The sequence below is a fragment of the Aquila chrysaetos genome, chromosome 1 (assembly GCF_900496995.4).
Source record: "Aquila chrysaetos chrysaetos chromosome 1, bAquChr1.4, whole genome shotgun sequence".
NCBI lineage: Eukaryota > Metazoa > Chordata > Aves > Accipitriformes > Accipitridae > Aquila > Aquila chrysaetos.
In genome coordinates, this window is record NC_044004.1 from 59,290,546 (window position 1) to 59,310,339 (window position 19,794).

General features: G+C 38.4%; 1 protein-coding gene across 2 annotated transcripts; it reads left to right on the forward strand.

Annotated features, from left to right (window-relative positions):
* Positions 1–219: 219 nt before the first annotated feature.
* LRIT3 (leucine rich repeat, Ig-like and transmembrane domains 3) lies at positions 220–15,811 on the forward strand. Of its 2 annotated transcripts, XM_030015152.2 has the most exons (5): positions 220–452; positions 1,692–2,170; positions 10,171–10,476; positions 11,542–12,502; positions 14,613–15,811. In XM_030015152.2, exons 1-5 carry the CDS (start codon positions 337–339, stop codon positions 14,635–14,637), a joined length of 1,887 nt encoding a protein of 628 aa, XP_029871012.1. In that variant the 5' UTR covers positions 220–336; the 3' UTR covers positions 14,638–15,811. The 2 variants fall into 2 exon arrangements, with proteins under 2 accessions (XP_029871012.1, XP_029871003.1); XM_030015143.2 differs by having other exon boundaries at positions 11,542–15,811.
* The last annotated feature ends 3,983 nt before the right edge of the window (positions 15,812–19,794 follow it).

Consider the following 19,794-nt stretch of genomic DNA (forward strand, 5'->3'; position numbering starts at 1 on the left):
CTTTATGGACAGTAGCTAATGCATTGCCTCTTAGAAGGAGCAAAGAGATATTTTATTACGTGCTAACCCTACAAGCTACATATTAAAATAGCCTTGAAACATGCTGGATATGATTTGAAACAGAGTATGTTCTTCTGACAGAACAAAGAATGAGCTGGTTTAACTGATCCCTTTCAGGATACATTTGAAGGTTAAGCAACTACAGATCTCAGCTAATCTGATGTAATCTGCTGTTACTAAATGGATGTCTACATTCACATTCGTAGCACACTGCACATGAGTGCCTAGGAATAAAGTTTTCAAATTTTTTCATATCAGTTCTGCTGGGAGGAAGCCATGTATCTGTTTGTTTACTTCTACCTCCTAATGAGCTTTTTTGAAGAAGTGCATGGTTTTTGTCCTTCACAATGCACTTGCGTTTACCATGGCAGAAGTGATGGCACTGGAACAAGGTATATATTTTATTATTTGTTATACAAGGCAATTTATAAGGAAGAGGATTGAAGAAATTGGAAATAACATTCTTATACATTGCAAATTAGTTCTAGCATAGTTGAAATAAAGGCATACTTTATACTGGTTTTATATGGCTAGCAGCATTCCTGAATAGGAGCAGATGGTGATTATGGCTTTGTACTTAGCAGATAGCTACTCTAAATCTTCAGTTTTTGCAGAAGGCAATTTCTTTCTGCTCCGTGATTTTCCTACTATTGTAATGTCCTTTCTATTTCTACAGATTAGTTGTCTACTGTAAGGTGATTCTGGTTTAAATAAATACAGTAGTTTTTTCTTTTTTAATCTGCAGGAAAATCATATAGTTTTTGGTCATAAAGAGGTTAATCTGAAATTTGATGATCTGGGTATTGTTATGTCAATTTTGGGAGGTACTGTTTGTCATTGCTACTTATTGTCACGACATATCCAGTATAAAGCTGCATGAGGAGAAAGTAAAATAAAGGAAGAATATAGAGAAAAGAGGGGAAAAAACTAAAGATGGGCTTATTGAGGGGAGGGGAATCTTCAAGCTAATATGTGCAAACAGTGTACTGCAAAGAAATTGAAACATACTGATTCTTGAAACTGCTGAGGAATCCCATTTCACTGAAATCAATGGGAGCAGAAAGTTCTTAGCACCTCTAAAAAGCAGGTCATTTCTATGTAGACACCAGAAAGAGGGCTAAGAAAGATCTCCTTTAGAGAAATATACTAACACTTTCAATTTTCAGTCTATTCCGAAAGGTAAATACAGACAAATACTTTGAATCTTCATCATGCAGAAGAATTAGGAATTAGTAATCCAATATTCTGAATTTTAGTAAAACAGATGGTGTGCAGTTCCCACTTGAGATACATGCATGTATTATTCCTTATACAATGGCTTTTGTTTTTCAATTGTCAGTAGAATGATGGACAGAAGATGGTGCTTACATGCTTTAGAAAAAAGCAAATGTAGATTTCATGTGAAATTATCATTGCTATTTTGTATTCTTTTTCTCTTTAGAAACTCCATGTTTGTCTTTTCAGTTTTTAAATGCAGAGGGCTGTTCTTGATTTGACGTTCTTTATTCTGCTAGTAGTGTTGCAGAAAGTAATAGCATTTGCATTTAAATCTGAAATACAAATTTCTGATAAAGAAATGCCAATACCTCTCTCTCTCTCTCTTTTTTTTTTTTTTTTTTTTTTAATGCTAGGTCTGTGCTCTGTAATGATCCTGACATGTATGAGATCCCTGTGAATGTTCCTGTGGATACTGTAAAACTTCGTATAGAGAAAACTGTCATACGAAGGATTCCAACTGAAGCCTTTTACTACCTAGTAGATCTCAAATACCTGTGGGTAACTTACAACTGTGTAGCCAACATTGATATCAGCAGTTTCTATAACTTGAAACAACTGCATGAGCTACGGCTGGATGGTAATCTGCTCTCGACTTTCCCTTGGGAATCGCTGGCAGAGATGCCCAACCTACGGACTCTTGATTTACACAACAATAAAGTGACCAGCATTCCTGCTGATGCTGGCCGGTACCTGAGAAACCTCACCTACCTGGACATATCCAGCAACAAGCTAACCACCTTGCCATCAGACTTGATGGACATTTGGCCCCCCTTCTCAGAAGCTGTCCTGTCCAAGAACACAGACATTCTGGCGACCCAGAGAGTCATTTTGGGTACGTTAAACAGCCTGTCTCATTCCTTATTAAAATGTACCTAAATGTTAAGTTGCACGTGAGAGCAGGTGGGGGACCAGCCTGGGATTCAGGAGAGTGTGTTTCATCCCAGTCAGCCTTCTGGTTTGCTCTGAGAATGTTTATTTATTTATTTTCTGTTGGTGACAGAAAACTATAAAATGAAGATAGTGACCTCCATGTATGTTGTTATCTCAAGGTTATAAAACTGAAGTAAAATCTACGAGAATCCAGTCTACAGGCCATATAGAGTATTCAGTATCCATATAAATGCAATACTTCCAAAACCTGTGTTTCTGATGACATTTCCCTCATCACTGTATGTGGTTGCAACTGCAAGCATGTCCATTTGCAACTGTTTTTTCCAGTGGCTCACAAGCTGAACAGAGAGCTAGAGTTGATGCTCGTATGAATGAAGCCTGTCCTGAGACACAGCGCTGCAGATAGTGTTGGTGGCTCAAAAGAGGGCAACTCTGCTCTCCCCATGACTCCTGCTGACCTTGCGTTGCTCTAAAGCTGACTGATTATCCTGAAGTTTTTCTCAATTTACATGTTGAATATGAGAGAGAGAATAGGAATCTGATCCCTGCAACTTCACAGTACTTTTTATAGTATTTAAGGTAAGTATTTAAGAATAGTTTGGCCAGACTGATTTTTTTCATAATTTTATTCTATCTCTCTAGTATACCATCGCATCAGTTCTGCTTGTGACTTTTTGCTTTATATTACACTTCCTCTCCACTTCCTAGTCCTGCAGGTAACTCCTTTTTCTTCCTCAGTCTCAGAACACGGCTGGAACAGTTCTATCAATAGTGTTCTCTTCTGTCACTGTTTATGTATAAGTGCACTTTTTGACAATTTTGTACTGTAGTGTAGCAGGTGGAAGGGAGGAAAACTAGCTGGTGCTCTCTACTGCAGTAGTTCTATACCCACTGGTAAAGATCTGCCGTTGTACTGCCCAGTATTTCCAATTTCTTGATCTAAACCCCTACTAGTCAGCGTTCGTTTGTTCAGCTGCTTCGTTTCACAGCAGAAGCTGCAATTTAAAACTCTCATTCGGATGAGATTGTATGTAAGTAACTTAATAGATGCAAGTAGGCTGAACGAGTTCCTCACATGCATGGTAACTGTAGGTTGCAGCATTAATAGGATCTTCATTTATTCAGGATTAAAAAAAAAAAAGAAAAAGCTGTAAAAGTAAGTCTAGCTCAGTACCCCTTTCCCTGTCCCTGCACTGAAGGCTACAGGAGGCAGTAAAGTAGGAGGTGACCCTGCTGGATCTAATCCTCCTGATGATCTCATGCGGGAATCCCAGAGGTTATTTGGTTTCCTTGTCTTACACAGCCCTCACCACTTAAAAAAAACAAACCAAAAGAAACAACCCAAAAAGCAAACACCCCAAAACCACACACACTCTTCTCTCCACCCCTTCCCCCTGGCAACCATCTGCGGTCTTTGTTGGTGCGGGCACTTTGCCAGCCTCCTCTAGTCCTGGCAAACCCTCTGGTGCCAGCACTGAGTTCTCTAGAGACTCAGGATGTGACCTTTGGATCATTTTCATTTATGAACTACAGCTGGGTTTGAACACAGATCTCCAGAGGGGAACACACACTGGGTTCAAACAGGGCCTTGCTTCTCTTTTTTTTAACTTTACCATGCTGAGGGAGGCTCTGTGCAGTCGTTACAGATTTGGATCTGAGAATGCAAAATGCGAGGTAGTACTTTCATTGTGTTGTGTTGAGTAAATCTGCCTTAGGTAAACTGTGAATAATTAGCTGAATTTGCTTTCATTGACATCATAGGCTTCTGATTAATATATCCCAATGCAGACAGACAGTGCTTGCTATATAAGAAACCCTAGAGTGAATAAGAAAACATCCCCTTCCTCTGGAGATTAGAAAGTGCAGTGCTCTTTATGTCATGGGTTATTTTGACAAGCTTACTCAGTCTCCACTAAGTTCCAGTTTATTATCTATATTACTGGAGCTTGCAAAGTTGTAGTTATGCCGCTCACACTCGCTGCTAGAGGCTCATCCTTAGGTTGCTGGACTGTTAGAAAGCCAGTGTTTTTCAGGAATGAATGGTTGATAGAAACTATTAGGCTAGAAAGATGACCTAGGAGTTGAGCTGTCTCTATAATGCTCCAACCATAGGAGATACTGGCTTAGAACAACAGGAGCAAGATGTGCTCTGTGGCATTGCTTCCTCTCTGACACCCTGACCCCCTCCTGTCTCTACCAGGATTGCTGGAGCCTGAGGGAGGAGAAACACATCCAGTAGATACTCTCTTCCTTCTCTGAGGTAGAGATGAGGATCACAGAGGTGTGTGATCAGGAAGAATTTCAGTAAGGTCCCTAGCCTGCTGGGACGCAGATCCAGATGAACTGAACCGTTCTGGTTAAGTCAGTGCTGTTCTTAAAGCCAGACCATTCCAGAGCCTTCTCTGGTAACCTCTTCCAGTGCTTATCTGTCAGGGTAGTGAGAAAGTTTCTCTTAATATCTAACCTCAATCTCCCTTACTGCAAACTAAGCTGATTACCTCTTGTCCTACATGAGGTGGACATACAGAAAACCTAATTACCATCTCTTATAGTAATCTTTCATACATTTTCCTTCCCTGTTTGCCACCTTAACTAATGGCACTATTCTTTCACAAGTTTCTTATAGACTGTGAGGGATTCTTTTTTTTTATTTTCTACCATAGTTACTAGTTCCCTTTGGACTCCTTTGGGCTTTAAAAAAAGAGGTTTCCCTTAAAATGTGATGCCCGCAATTGCTTTGATGCTCGAGTGTCATATGTGCTCCATCTGTTCTCTGTGGGAGCATTCAGCCTGACCTATGTGCCCACATGGAATGGTAACTGCAGCCAGAGCTCTGCTAGATGCTGGAACCCAGAGCAAATAATCACTGGTTTTGTCTAGTCAGGAAAACAGCAGTCAGATTCTACTTAGTGCAAGCAATTATGGCTTGAGCTGGCTTCTCTCCTAGTTCTGGCAGAACAAGATTGTCACTTGTATTTAATTAACAAGATCAATAACAGCAAAGCCCCCAACTCAAATGTTTGTGCATATGTATTTTTTAACACCAGGAAGCAATTTTATCTTCAGTGTCTTGACTGAGCATCAAGAAGGTTGCATGTAAGAGAAAGTTCAGGTTCCCCTTGTTTACTTCAAGGACTCTTGGAGGACCCACAGACTACTTTTGCCAGGGGACTGGCAGGTTAGCATCTCCTTATTCCAATTCATAATCTCTCTACTTAGGGGTTTGGGTTTTTTTATTACCTCCCACTGAGTGATGTTCCTCTGAGTGGACACTATGCTAAATGAAAGAGGGTCAGGGAATGATGCCTGGCCCTGTAGCCAAGTGGCTTGCTCCGGCTCTCATCCACACGTTAGGGCCAACTCTCTTTAAAGCTGATTGACTGTTCCACACTTTGTACGCTTTAGCCCTTGGTTTTCTCTGGGCTCAGGGGCATGCTGCAGTGACTCTAAAATGTGACTGTGTGGGTGGGGGTGTTTTTCCTCCAGTTCAAACTGCCTGAAGTAATGCGAGAATTGCATTGCAACCCGTGGAGTTGTGCTTTTGTAATATAAAATAGCAAGCTATGTTGTATGCCTGGTAGGCTGATAGGCATGTAGGATAGTTTGGAGGTGCAAAGCCTGCTGCACTTATATTGGGGGCAAGAACAGGATAGAACGAGCTGTCCTTGGTATGGTCTTATCCATAAGCCTTTCAGGAAGCAATGCCCGGATTGTGCACTGTCCCTGGAGCCCCGTCTGGCTTTGTCTTGGAGAGTACCCTTTGGAACAGTTCAAAACAAAGCTGTGGAGTGAGGTGACAATTAAGCAGTGGAAGTGATCAAGGGACCAGTGTGCGAATTCATCTAGCCCCCTCTTGGTTATCTCTGGGGCTATAGCCTAATACTTCGGTCCAAATCACAGCTAAGTTTCAGCACTGGCTGCTGTAGAGATTGAAATTTCTGGCATGAGTGATGGCAGTAGCATTTTCCATATGGAAGATTACGTCTAGTGAGTCACTGAGAGGAACAGAGGAATCCAGGATTTGATCGAGTGGCAGTTAGATGAGATCTTGCCTCTGTTGCACGTAGAGGTGCCCAGAATTTGAAGTGCTGCAGGTCCATCAGGCTGCCAGCTGTTATGCTGGGCCATTGGGTAGATGCTGCTTTTCCTGAAACTACTCCCTAGCAATTACTGTGTGTAGGAAACATTGGGACACAGTGCAGGAAGTGGGCTTTACTGTTTAGAACCATGGATCAAAAAATTTGTAGCTTGAGTTGGAAGAGAGCCTTGGGTAGGCTGGCCCAAGCTGTGGCGAGTATTTCCATCGGCCCAAAACTTGAATATTTCACATACTGCCATTTTATAGGAACTGAAAAGCAGTATATTATACAAGTTATGGTCTGAGACTGGTTACTGATTTACAAAGGAAATTTCACTCGTAGCTATTTTGAATGCTAAAGTCCATATTGACACAGCATGGGGAAACCCTGCTTACTGAGAAGACTGCAAAAATGTGCATGCACAGGCACACATATACATATATTTGCCATTGTACACACAAGCATACATATAAATATGTGAGAAGTAAATTTAAAATATGCTAAATCTAGAATAAAGAAAGGTTTTTAGGGCAATTTATAATCTATATTTAATGTTAAAATACACTGCATTGGTATATTGCAATGCATAAATATTTATCAATGTTTGTTTTGCCTTTGTTAGTATTTCTTTCTCGGGTCAACAAACTGCCTTAGTATTTCTACAAAAGAATCCAGGGTTTATAAAGACTTGGTGTTCCATCAGATACACATGCCATTGGAGACTTATCATTATTTTTATTTTCTCTTCTTAGGAAATTATTTTCCCGATGGGATTCCATCTCATTCCTTTATTAAAGCTCCCCATTTTTTCTGGTTTCTTCTTTTTTTTCCTTTTTTTTAAACCTTTTCTTTATTCTTTCATGTGTTTGTTCTCACTTTTACCATCTTGTAAACACAAGCTGTTAAATTTCAGAATGCCCTTTGTAGTTTGGAAACTAGGTTTACATTCCCATTTCTGTTCTCTCCAATAGCTAACTGAAGGATAATCAAATTCAGTGTTTAATCCTTGCTTCCAACTCAATAGTGCTTTCATCTTTTCATTTTGGGAATTCACATGACTTAATGACTTACAATGGCTGTGCAAGTTTACTAAAAATAATGTGAATACTGTCAGATATTGGCAAGACACAGATAAATAGAAGGGATGAGCCGTGGAGGCAAGGAGGGAACTCCTGTAGCTATATATATTATATGTATTTATATAAGTCCTGCTTCTTTAGCCAGTTCCACTGGAAAGCATCATGGATGGGGGAGATGAGGTGACTAACTGAAATAACTCTTTCTTTGCACTAAAGCATGGAAGTAGAGAGTCTTCTGGGACTACAGCTTTCTTGTAAAGCTGAAACCAGGCCTTCAGAATGATCTGAGATGGTCAAACCTCTGTCCCAGACTGGACTAAACAACCATTCAATCTATTTTGTCAATTTCTGATACTTACTGTAACAACTTTGGGTCTTATTTGGGACACCAGGAGAATATGAAAGCTATGTATTTATATATATTAGGAAAAAATTTCTTCACTGAAAGGGTTGTCAGGTGCTGGAACAAGGAAATATTTGAGTCGCCACCCCTGGAGGTATTTAAAAGATGGGTAGATGTGGCGCTTAGGGACATGGTTTAGTAGTGGACTTGGCAGTGTCAGGTTTACGATTGGACTCAATGTAGTATTAGAAACAATAATAAAACCTATCTTTTTCTGCAGTAAAGCTTGTAGGATGCAGAAGGGTTGCAGAAGAAATGCTTTCAGTAACATTCAACGTAAGGGAGAATCTGCTGCCTGGTATGTGGGCGGGGAGCCCTACTGATGCTGCAAATCTGTCCTGATTAACGCTGTGGACCCAGAGTTTCTGCCCTGCCGCCTGCTTGTAGCACAGCTGCCCCATGCTTCTGTCCTCTAGATAGCACAGAGGCCATGTTGGGAGTTCACATGCGTTTTAGCAGCATGTGTCATGGAGGAACTCTGGCAGTTGAGGGCTTGGTTCAAGGGGATCCTGTCTTCCCTCTTACACTTTAGGGGAATTTAATTTTCAAATGCTCGTATAGTCTCTTTCTTAGCATAGTGAGGAAAATTGACCTCTTATAAGCAAGTGAGAATGAAAAAAAAATAAATTACAGGAATATTGTCTCTAACGCTTTCTAACTACAAACTAAAGCTTGCCTAATTTAAAAGATGAGCACAAATAGTTACATACATGTGCTCGATTGGGCAGAATTTTTATGAGCACAAACGACTGATGTGTGTAGACATATAGAAAACATTCAGATGGTATCTCTTTTGCTTGTGAATATGTGTGAAGTTCACAGGAAAATTTTTTATATTTTGGAGTTTTTTTTCTTTTTTTTAAAGAAAAGCAGTTGCTGAAACAGTTTCCTTGATTTCTCCTTCTCCATTCCAGTGGGCAATAAGTAGTGAATAGATGTAAAATCTCTTATGTCTGGAAGAGGTGAAATTGGATTGTGATGTCAAAGTCATGGAATCTCTTCAGGTCAAGACTTGTTTTAAAGAGTGGGGATTAATTGGGCTTTACCACAGTTTTAACCAATCACTGCCATTGTGCTTAAAATAACCTAATCTTGGTCAGGCGATAAAAGGAAGCAGTAGATAATTATTCATGTATTCTTTCATCTACAGGTTTCTTCCAGAACAAAAAGCAGAATTTTTCCATTAGCTGTTTTGATAATTCCTAAAAATACACACCCAACAATATTAGCAGGTGTTTCAAGTTTTTTTTCTTTTAATTTTTGTTTAATTGATATGACTTGTCTGTTGCACTAATCAGTGAATTCAACAGCAACGGGTTCTTGCATACCATCCCTCATTTCAGACTGTAAGTTCTGGTTATTGTTAATACTCAAAAAAATGAAAAAGGTATACCCAAAAGTCAAATGAGAAAATATTTGAACTCACAAGTGATGTGCTCTGTGGTGTTTTACCTGGTGAAGCCGCTGTTGCTCTATGAAGGTCAACATAGTGAAGTAATCAATACCAGCTGAGGATTTAGACTTCTATTCCTCAGAAATGGCTACTCTCTTTCACCATAATAAGTTCACCAAGAGGGAGAGGCCTCTCATTCAAAGGCTTTGGAATCAAGAAGCAAATGTTATAGCCTCTAACAGAAGAGGACACATAGTGTTCTTGTGTGCCATCATAAAAATATTGTAGTCATCAGCTTTTTTCAGGGCCCTTCCCATTTTCTACTCTTCTGGTATTCTTTTTGAATGTATTTCAGAGGTTGTCCCAAATTGAAGCCAGATTTCTAAGAATATTGGTATAGTTCAGAGCCAGATAAGAATTTTATTGGCCTAAAGCTTTTTCTCCTTAGCCTTTATCCTTTTTTGAAGGAGCAGCAATGTTGATATAAGCTCTAAACCCTTAAATCATCGTGTTCTCTGCAAGCGTTGAAAAAAGGGTCTGAGAAGATCAAACTGTAAGAGCCCAAAGAAGGACTAAGAGCAGAGGAGAGTGATAGGATGCAATAGCCCTGAGAAGGTATCTTTCCAGAAGGCACAGGCAGGTGAATATGTTTCATCAGTCTTAGACACCTTTTCAAAGTGTTTTCCCCTAGATAAATAGCAAAATTAAGCAAAGGTAGTGCCAGGATATTACTATGCTCCTGTAAACTGTGAAGAAAATGTTTAGCTTAATGAACATTCATACTGTTCTTCCGCACCTCTGCAAAAACTTCCCCACCAATCAGCCGAAGGAAAAGGGCAAACTGAAAGAGAAAGGATTAACTCAGAATATGTCCATGGTTCTTGATTGTACTGGGTGGTAGTCATGCGTCATACTGTAATTACAATATCGATATATTGCCTGACAAAATTTTTTTTTTTTTTTTCCCCTCTTCCCTCCCTGCTTCAGGTTTGCAGGATAACCCATGGTTTTGTGACTGTCGCATTTCAAAGCTAATTGAATTTTCCAAAATTGTGGACAACTCAGTTGTACTTCTTGATCCATTGATTTCATGTAGTGGACCTGAGAGCCTGGCAGGAATCTTGTTCCAGAGGGCTGAGTTAGAGCAGTGTCTTAAACCATCTGTGATGACATCGGCAACAAAAATCACTTCCCCGCTGGGAAGCAACGTTCTGCTACGCTGTGATGCGACTGGGTACCCAACACCACAGCTTACTTGGACTAGGTCAGACAATATACCAGTGAACTATACAGGTATAATTGCTCTTTTATAGGAAATGGGAGAGCCTGAAATTGTTGGGTTGCTTGTGCTTTGAGATCATTATAATGAGTAACAGTGGACCAGGTATTGCACCAAGCTGGCAATTGTATCCATGCAACAGCTGTTATGAAATTCTTTGTCTAGGTCTCGGTCTGAACAGGTTCAACAGACCGTTCTGATTATGGATGTTGTCTGTAATAAGAACAATATGCATGGAGGGGGGGAAATGGATGAAGCGGGGGAAGGATTAAGGAGAATGGGCGTTGGGATAGTTGGTCCCTAATTCAGAAGCTGAAAAGCAGAAAGGAGAACTTGTTACTGGAATCTCCATTTTGGTTCAAAATGTTAATGTTAAAAAAGCTAGTGAGGTCATAACTGAGCCACTTAAAACTCAGCTTTGTAAACATAGGATTATCCAAAATCATGTTTTCTATGTTATTTGCAAATGTTTATTGTTTATTTGCAACACCCATCTTGAATGCTGAAGAGGCCATGATTGTCTGATATCGTTCTAGCTGCTATGGTAGATATTTATGCAGTAACTTAAATATAAAAAATGTTTCTTGCTAATGCCAAGTAGTTAGCAGTTATCTTAAATCGTAGATCCGAAGAAGGTAATAGTCCAAAGCACTGAAATATCTTAAGACAAAGGTAATTTCCAAAAATGTTTTAAATGGCTAGTGTGTTCAGTGTCACCTGAAGTCAGTGAGACTAGTATTTCCTAGTCACTTAGCAGCTTTAAGACATTTGATTTCTTGTTATGCGGTTTTGTTTTACTTAGTGAAACTGCCAATTATATTGTAATTCCTCCAGACATTCAATTCCATTTTGACCCAAGCTGAGCACTTTTCTGCAATAATATAATATGTCAGGGATTTCCATACTTTGTGTGGGGGCTTTAGTTTGGTTTTGGTGTTTTCCGGTTTTTTTGTTTGTTTGTTTGTTTTTTAAAGTTTAATACATGTGATTCCTTCTGGCAGAAATAACTTAACGGAATAAGCAGTCTAATATTTTCTCTTGCCCCCTTTTATAATGTTTTACTCTGCTTTTTCCTGTAGTAATTCAAGAAACACCTGGAGAGGGTGTCAGATGGTCCATAATAAGCTTGACAGGGATTTCATACAAGGATGCAGGAGAATACAGATGTAAAGCCAAGAACTTAGCAGGAATGTCAGAAGCTTCTGTTACTGTCACAGTGGTTGGTGTAGTTACTACAACTGTGTCACCACAGAAGTATGGAAGGAAGCAAGAGGCAGAGAGACAGAATACCACTCAGGAGGAATCCAAGCCGGAACCTGAGAGGACAACCACACCTCTTCCCACCACACCGACCACCACAGCGCTGGTTAGCACTGAAAGATCAACGAGCATCAAGTTTACCGACAAGAAGCAATCCAGGCCCCTGTTCGATGGAAAGAAAAATTCAAAGGCAGTGACAAATGGAAACAAAAAGCAGACTGGGGAGATAAGCAAGAAAGGTGAGGAGACTTCATTGAATACAGCAGGTATGGCTGAGCAAAATGTTACTGTAAAGAACCTAAGAGTGATCAGTGAAACTGATGAAAGAGTGACCTTAACTTGGAAAACTGTCAATGCCACAAGCAACTCTGCAGTGACTGTGTTATACTCAAAGTATGGTGAGAAAGATATGTTGCCTCTGAGCACCGATTCTAGCAAAAACAAAGTCACAATTGATGGTTTGCAACCTAGTACTCAATATATGGCATGTGTCTCACCCAAAGGAGTGCCACCTACAAAAGAGCAGTGCATTATTTTCTCCACTGATAGGTTAAATGATGAAAACAGCTCTCAGTTTTCTATTCTGATATTGGCCAGCAGTGCAGCATGTGTGGTTGTTTTACCTTTGATATTTTTCTTACTCTACAAAGTTTTAAAACTTCATGTGAAACCAAAAAGTGCAAAGGAAGCTGACCTTGCAAAAGAGACCTATGTGAAATTTGAAACGCTATCTCTCAAGCCTCGAACAGTGAATGCAGGAGAGCAGCTCTGGGCACGAAGGTACACAGATGAGTCAGAAAGACTTCTCCTTTGTTCTAGGTCAAGCATGGATTCTCAAATGACCTTCAAAAGTGAGGGCTCTAGGTCTGAGTATCTGTGTTGAACATAGGTGAGGGTGGAGGAGATAGAATGTAAGATAGGTAAAATTAATCCAAAATGATGATACTGCATCTGGAAGCAGGTTGATGCTAGGTGGTGGTCAGAATATATCATCTGATGTAATGCAGTCTACTGAATGGGTAGGGTGGTGGGTAAGAAGGAGAATAGAAGAAAAATGTTGCCCGTTTATTTTCTTTTTTTATGTTTGTGACTTTGGATATAAAGGAATGCCATTCTTCAAAGGATAAATACAGCATGAAATGGTTGCCTGATTAAAGATCATCTATTTTTTGTTTTCATTAAAACATCATTCTGTTTTCTCTTTTCTCGTTTTACTGTACGATGTGCTAGTTGCATGTATCAAACATTAATCACAACCTTTATAAAAATGGTGTACTTAAAATTAATAGGAAAACAGTTTAAACTACTTCTATTGAGGTCAAAACTTCATTTGAAAGTATAAGCTTTCTTCTGACTTCAGCTTGTGCTTTGAGATGTCATACAACTCCGTTTGTACAGTATCTTGGACTGAAAGTGATCTCGGGGCAATCAAGACTGAAGCTAGGTAGCCACAGCTTATGGATTCTTGAGAGGTACAATACACATCATATTGTTGTTTTGCAGATGCTATGGCAAAGGAGCTTCTTTAGTATTCTGAAGCTCAGGTAAGATATCATTATGAGTAACTCTGTGAGAGATACTAGATATTAATAATGTTAATTTACATCAAATGATCTTATTACAAAATCTCAGCCTTAGAATTTACTTGGATGCATATGTCTATATACCTCAATTTCAGAAATCTCTGTACAGAAAATTTTGTGGTACTGTGTAAGAGAAAACACACTCTTATATACCTATATATTACATAGATACTGCACAATATTATGTACTATACTGTAGTAATATAATACGTTTTGAGATACAGTAAGAGGAGGTCTTGTCCTCGGCTCATGTTGTATGTGTAATGAAGTTCAATGAGCATAGCAAAATTTAATTGTGAACATGCTTCCCAATGTTTAAAAAATCAGATATTAATAATAATAGTAATGATGAATGCAGAATTGCCTATCAATTTTGTGAGGCTGCTTTTTTATTGCCTGAAGTAAATAACAGAGCTTTTATAGTTTTAGGTTCAGATATTGTGGTTAGAAGTATGTATGAATTGTTTTTCCTAAGAATTACAACTGCATTGTTTTCTTGGACTTTTCTATGCCTAGAAAGACTGTTTGTTTTGCTAGGAAATTGGGAATCTTCTCTTCCCAGACGGAGAAATTACTCAAAGCTACAAACCAAAGCTTAGTTAGTTAACTTTAAAATAGTGACATTTCTTGGTGTCGCTAGTGTAGGATTAAATTTTGCCTGCTGGAATGCTAGAGAGCTTATCTTGCAAGGCATAGCTTGGTGGGAGGAAAACACTTCATCAAAAACCCTCCAGTATTAAAATCATGGCAGAAAACAAACACATTGAAAAATCTCCATAGCATCTACATGATGGTGCTTGATGGTCAGGAATAATAGAATGAGTATTTGAGACCATGGGAGCTGTAGTAAGGAAGCAGGTGAGATGTTCAGAAGTGCAAAATTAGCTTCCCTGCATATGCTTTTAGAATTAACCTTGATGTTCCTTTCTGTGTTACTAGTATGTGTAGTTAAAGAGTGATCTTTCTTCTTTTTCTATGGATAATTTTGATTGCAGTGAAAATGTTTTTAGTTTTCTGAGTGGAATATTTTTACTTTGACAGTTTTTTTTGAAATTTGGGATTTTTTTTAAGGGAAAGCGGATTCTTTTTGTGTCAAAACCAAGGTTCATCTGACAAGCAGTTTATGTTAAACCGAATTTTTAACGGGACCTGAAGTGTTACAATATTTGCCTTCTATTTTCCATATAGATAGTGTAGCCAGTAGTTGTTGCTGAAGGTGTTTCCAATTAAAACCACCATGTTTGTCATTAATGACAGCAATTATTTTAACATTTATCTTTTAATTCCTGGACAATATTTGATTACAGGTTTCAAACCTTTCAAGAAACTTGAATCTAATTCTGGAGTTCAAAAGTGCTGTCACCTGACTTGTAGATGATACATCAATATATCGGACTGAGGTGGTGCAAAGCTCATTTGAAAGAGCTCACTTACAAATGTGAAACCTTTTGGTTTGACTAATCCTTGTGGAATTAGCATGTCCTAAGTTAATGTCTATGACCACATGTGCTATCAGTATATCAAAGATGGAATGTATTATAAAAGGCATGTTCTTTCAAGAAAACGTGAGAGACGTTATTTTTTTCCACAGTTCTTGAGACAACAGAGTTATATAACCCAGACATGCTTCTGTACCTCATGTCAAAACAGCAAATTTTCTGGGGAATTTTGATAGGAATTTGATCCAAAGGCCAAGTCACACAATAAAGACTGCATCTGCATATAAGATGCCCTGCATCACCCAGGACTGGTTTAATTAAAGAGCTGAAGAAATACTTCTGGTAACAGATGCAAATTTTTATACTGTAAATTGTTAATATTAGTGATAGAATCATTATGAGATAGATTTTGTCACCCATAATCAATTTGTATAATATCTTCTGAAATGCAATTCTGAATCAATCATCACTATGAGCAGTGATGACTATAATCTGTGCTTGCCTGGTAGGAGAATTTGGAGAAGATTTAACCAATGTTTATGCATCGCTTTTCATATATTTTGCACTTTGTTAGCTCAATTGATCCTGCATTTCACCAAAAAGGTTAGACCTCTTTTTATATATTACCTACGATGGGTGTGTCAAAATTGCATGGTTAATGAAATAACTGAGTAATGTGAGCTGAATTCCAAACAGACCTCGTTTTTACTTAAAGCTTTAGTAGGCTTCAGCACTTGTCATAGCTAATCACAATCCTGGCTTCAATGTGCACCTACTAAGCCCAACTTTAGGCATCCATGCATCTATTTTAGTCCTTGCCATTGCTCACAGTGGACTTTGTATTCCTTGCACTATCATCAGATTGTCATACTTTTCTCAGGCGGGGGATTAAGAGAGAAAACTCTTTCATGTGCACCATGAAAATGTCTGTAATAGCAAAAACATACAGACTTGGGCTATATCTAAGAGGCTAAACAAAGAACATTTTAAACTCATTACCTTTTCAAAGAAGTAATTAAAATACAAGTTGTTTTGATGTGAAAATAAAAGATTGTTTTTGTACATGACATTGTGTTTGCCTGACCCTTTCATCTTCATTTATAGCTTTAGACAATATGTGATGAGTGTAGCTGTGGAGACAAGAGGAAATCTGAGAAGAAATGAGAGAAAATATAAAAAGAAGGCTGAGAAACAATGGAAGGGTAATATCCTAGAGAATGGTGGGACTGCGTACCACAAAGTCTTTTGCTTGCAATTCTGCTATGTCCGTGGGAAGGGTGCTGGGGTGTGTGCAGGCAGGTAGCTATAAAAGGATGGATGAAGATACTGCCAGCTTATTGCAATGAGAGGAGCTCTATACATGCTCAATTTAGACAAGGTGGGGGCAGCTATAAAACTGGAGTCTGGAACAAAGGCACTAGGGGAATTTGAAGAATGTACTTGAACCTGGTCTTAAAGCCTGCCTGTGTCCCAGTGAAAGTTGTGAGAGCTTTTTGAAGAACATTGCCTATAAACTGAAAAGGGGCGAGTGAGTAGTTTATGCATTTATTGCAAGAAAGAGGGATATGCATCAGTAGCAATTCTGGCTAGGGCGTGAATCCTAGACATAATATACTACAATAGTCCATCATGATCTACGATATTCTTTTAAAAACAACCAATTTGTTAGATTTGTGGCTGGGAGGTAGACCAACTTGAAGTTCCTTCATGAGCACAGATGAGATTTCAAAATTAAACTTTTTTTAATTATCTAACTGGGTGTAGACTGGAAACATGCTGACCTGAATGCCTTCTCTCACAGAATTCATTGCATTGTTCTAGGTGTTATAGTCAGCCACAGAAGCTCCAGGCTAGCACTGTCACTTTCCTTTCTGAAAATGAGAAGTTTTCAATAGAACAGGTGTTTTCTCTTTTCTTTTTAATTCACTGCAAAAATTGTCCTCTGAATTTCAGAAGATCAAAATTCGCATCAGACTAGAGGCATGATTAAAGTATCATTTTTATAAACTACTTTTTATAAATCTGAAAGGCTCCCTTGCTAAACAGTGGTAAAATCAAACTGAAACATCAGTATGAAACAGCCTATAGCAAGGAGAGAATTCTTTTTACAAAGCTATGTACATTATTCATCAGTGTTCAGGATGGGAATCTTTTCAATCAATAAGGCAGAAAGCAACTATGAACAAAATGATATCATCTTTCCCAAGGCCTAGGTAAAAAAGACGCACTTTTTTCCGAGTTACTATTTTTTTATGAAATACCATCCTAACCTTGTGTTTAGAAAAGAATGTGAAATTGCTCCAGTTATTGCAACAAGTTCAGTAGCACCTGTCAGGTATGTATTTTAAATATATCTGGCCTAACTTAAACTCTGGTATTTTTGAAAGACACTTGATTGGCTTAAGAGTGTTATGAAAGGAGTTGACTGTACAAACAACTAGAACTTTAACCTCTCATAATAGTGGAATACCAGTTTACCAACAGTGTGTGAATTACTACATTTTGGAGAAGATACTCTGAGAAGAAAATACTTTATTCTAAAATGTGATGAGTAATCAAATATTTGGCACACCTTTTTAAAGGAGTCGTCAAAGGAATTTGGTACGGTGTGGGGTTTTTGTTTTTTTTATGGCACTAAGGTGACTGAGAGAGGATTTGGTGAAATACTTCATGTCCAGAGAAGGCTAAAATGGAATGACTTTTCTTCTTCTCTCTTAATACAGGAGAAAGGAGCTTTATGTATGTCTGTGTTGAGGGCAGGAATAGAGTATTGCAGTGTTGCCTCAGACAGAGTTCAAATAGTTTCTTCTGAGGCCTCTGGTACGGGCTGCTTATACTTGAGACATGCTACTGGCCTAGGTGGAAAGTAAGAACAATCCAAAATGACAATTACTAGCAGTTGCAGTGCAACTATAATTTAAAATCAATGGGTTCCTTGCTTAGTCAACTAAACAAGTGTTTTGTTAATATATTTTTAGTCTTTTCATTCATTTAGACATACAGTTGTAGGAAACCTTTAGAGGCCTCAAACAGCTGTTTCTCTAATCCTTCAAAAAGTAAATTCATAAACAAATCTCCAGATCATGTTCTTGCTTAACTCCTTCTCACTTATTCTTTCCAGTTTAATATTGTTTTGGAAAACAGGAACAAAAAAATACATATAGTCTGCTTTGTAATATTTGCCAGTCTCTAAAACAATGACACCTTTGTTGAAGAAAAAGGAAATTAAATCCAATAGCCATAAGTACCTTTTTTTTTGTAAGAACCTGATTTAATTAATGGCGCTGAAGTCTAATGCCATGGGCTGATCGGATCGACTTCTGAGTCATGTGTCTTGAATTTTATGCTGCTTAGATTTGGCCAAATGTTTGAGCCTCCAAAAATAACCCTTACCAATTATATTTTCTGTTTCATAGCCCAGTCCCTTGTGTTTAAGATCATGTGGAAGTTAAATCACAGAGGGAGAAAGAGGACAATATAAGAGTATGGTAAGCAGCCAGCTATAGAGCATGACAAATTAAATTCAGACTAATATTACTTTCTCTTTTAATGATACTTTTCTCTTTTCTTTGTCTTTCAAATTTTATCCTTACTTGACTTTGGATGCAGCCTTATTCTGTGTTAGACTAATCCTGCAGTGTACTGCTAGCTTCAGATTACACATGAATGACATTATCCGTGGGTATTTTTCCAGAGCGTGCTCTCAGGTCTTGAGTGACCGGTTCTGGTTTCTCACTGATTGGTGTAAAAAAGAAAAATACTCAGTATTTCTTGTTCTCTAGCATAAAAGTGACATGGTGGAGTGATTTCCTTCTTGCTGAAGCAGGACTGTGAAAACAGGAATCATAACGTTCCTGCTTGTTCTGGGACTCAGACTGCATAACTGAGGATCACTTACACCTTGCAATTGTAGTGTTTGCCATCATGTCTGCCTTGCATCAATATCCACAAAACACTCAGTTCCTGGAGTTCTGTGCCAGTCATTCTGAGTTCAGCCTAAAATCTGAGCATAATATTTTTTAGTAGAAGTTTGCCCCAAATTATTTCTCTACATTAGGAAAGAATTTCTCTAGAATGGCAGAGGCACATTTTCATGCACAAAAGTGCTGCTTATTTGTTCCTTAGCTTGCTTGAGCATTCTTTACTCTTTGACAGAGGAACAGACATTCCCTTTGGATAGAGTAATCAGCAGCAGAAACAATGGAAGCCACGTTTTTCATAAGCCAGAAAAATAACGGTCTTTGTTCTGGTCAGGCACAATGATTGAATAGACATTATGTCCAATATGTATATGAACTACTTCTTTGAAACTGTAACAGGGACTTCATGAGGAGAGGTAACTAATAAAGTTCCTTGTTTATTGATAGGAAAAAGTGACATTTTCTTGTCTTTAGCAATGACTTAGCTCTAGAGATTGCCTGAATGTGAATTGATATGGACAAAAGTTCAGCCTGTCACAAGATGATTAAGTTTTCAGTTTCTTACTACTGAAGACTCACGTAGAAGTGAAGTCTGGATCAAATGATACAAGAGAAAAAAAAATGGTGATTCATAAAGCTCATTGACCTGCATAAAGAAATTAGAAGAATGGTCATGAAAATTCTTTTAAGGGTTGATCAGCCAAAAGTGATGCCAAAAAAACGAATAATGGTTAAACAATTGCTCTTTTTTTATAAAAGACTGGGAAGGCCTAGAATCAGCAGATAGACATTTGGAAACGCACTCAGTACAAGCAGAACACATAAATGATAGTTTGGTGGCTGGGACATGAAACAAGAATTTTTAGTATAACTATTTATGTTCAAGTCTGCCTTGGAAGAGAGCATTAAATTGGCAACCTGATCAAACGCAGATTCTAAACAAGCAAAAAGGCTGTGGTGAAGGGGAATGCATGAGTAGCAAAGAAGAAATTCCTGCAGGAAACACAGAAGTAAGATTAAGTAAAGAATAAAAACACTCTGCTGAAAAGTACTCGGTTCCCTGAGTGGAAAGATCTCATCCACCAATCTTTTGGCTTATAAAATCATGGGCAAGAACTGCAAGGAGGAAG

Bases quoted from the DNA above. Each gene is read 5' to 3' on its own strand.
- LRIT3 (XM_030015143.2), top strand. From the start codon at position 337: ATGTATCTGTTTGTTTACTTCTACCTCCTAATGAGCTTTTTTGAAGAA. The intron at 453-1,691 runs GTATATATTTTA...TTTTAATGCTAG, and splicing joins AGTGATGGCACTGGAACAAG to GTCTGTGCTCTGTAATGATC. The intron at 2,171-10,170 runs GTACGTTAAACA...TCCCTGCTTCAG, and splicing joins GACCCAGAGAGTCATTTTGG to GTTTGCAGGATAACCCATGG.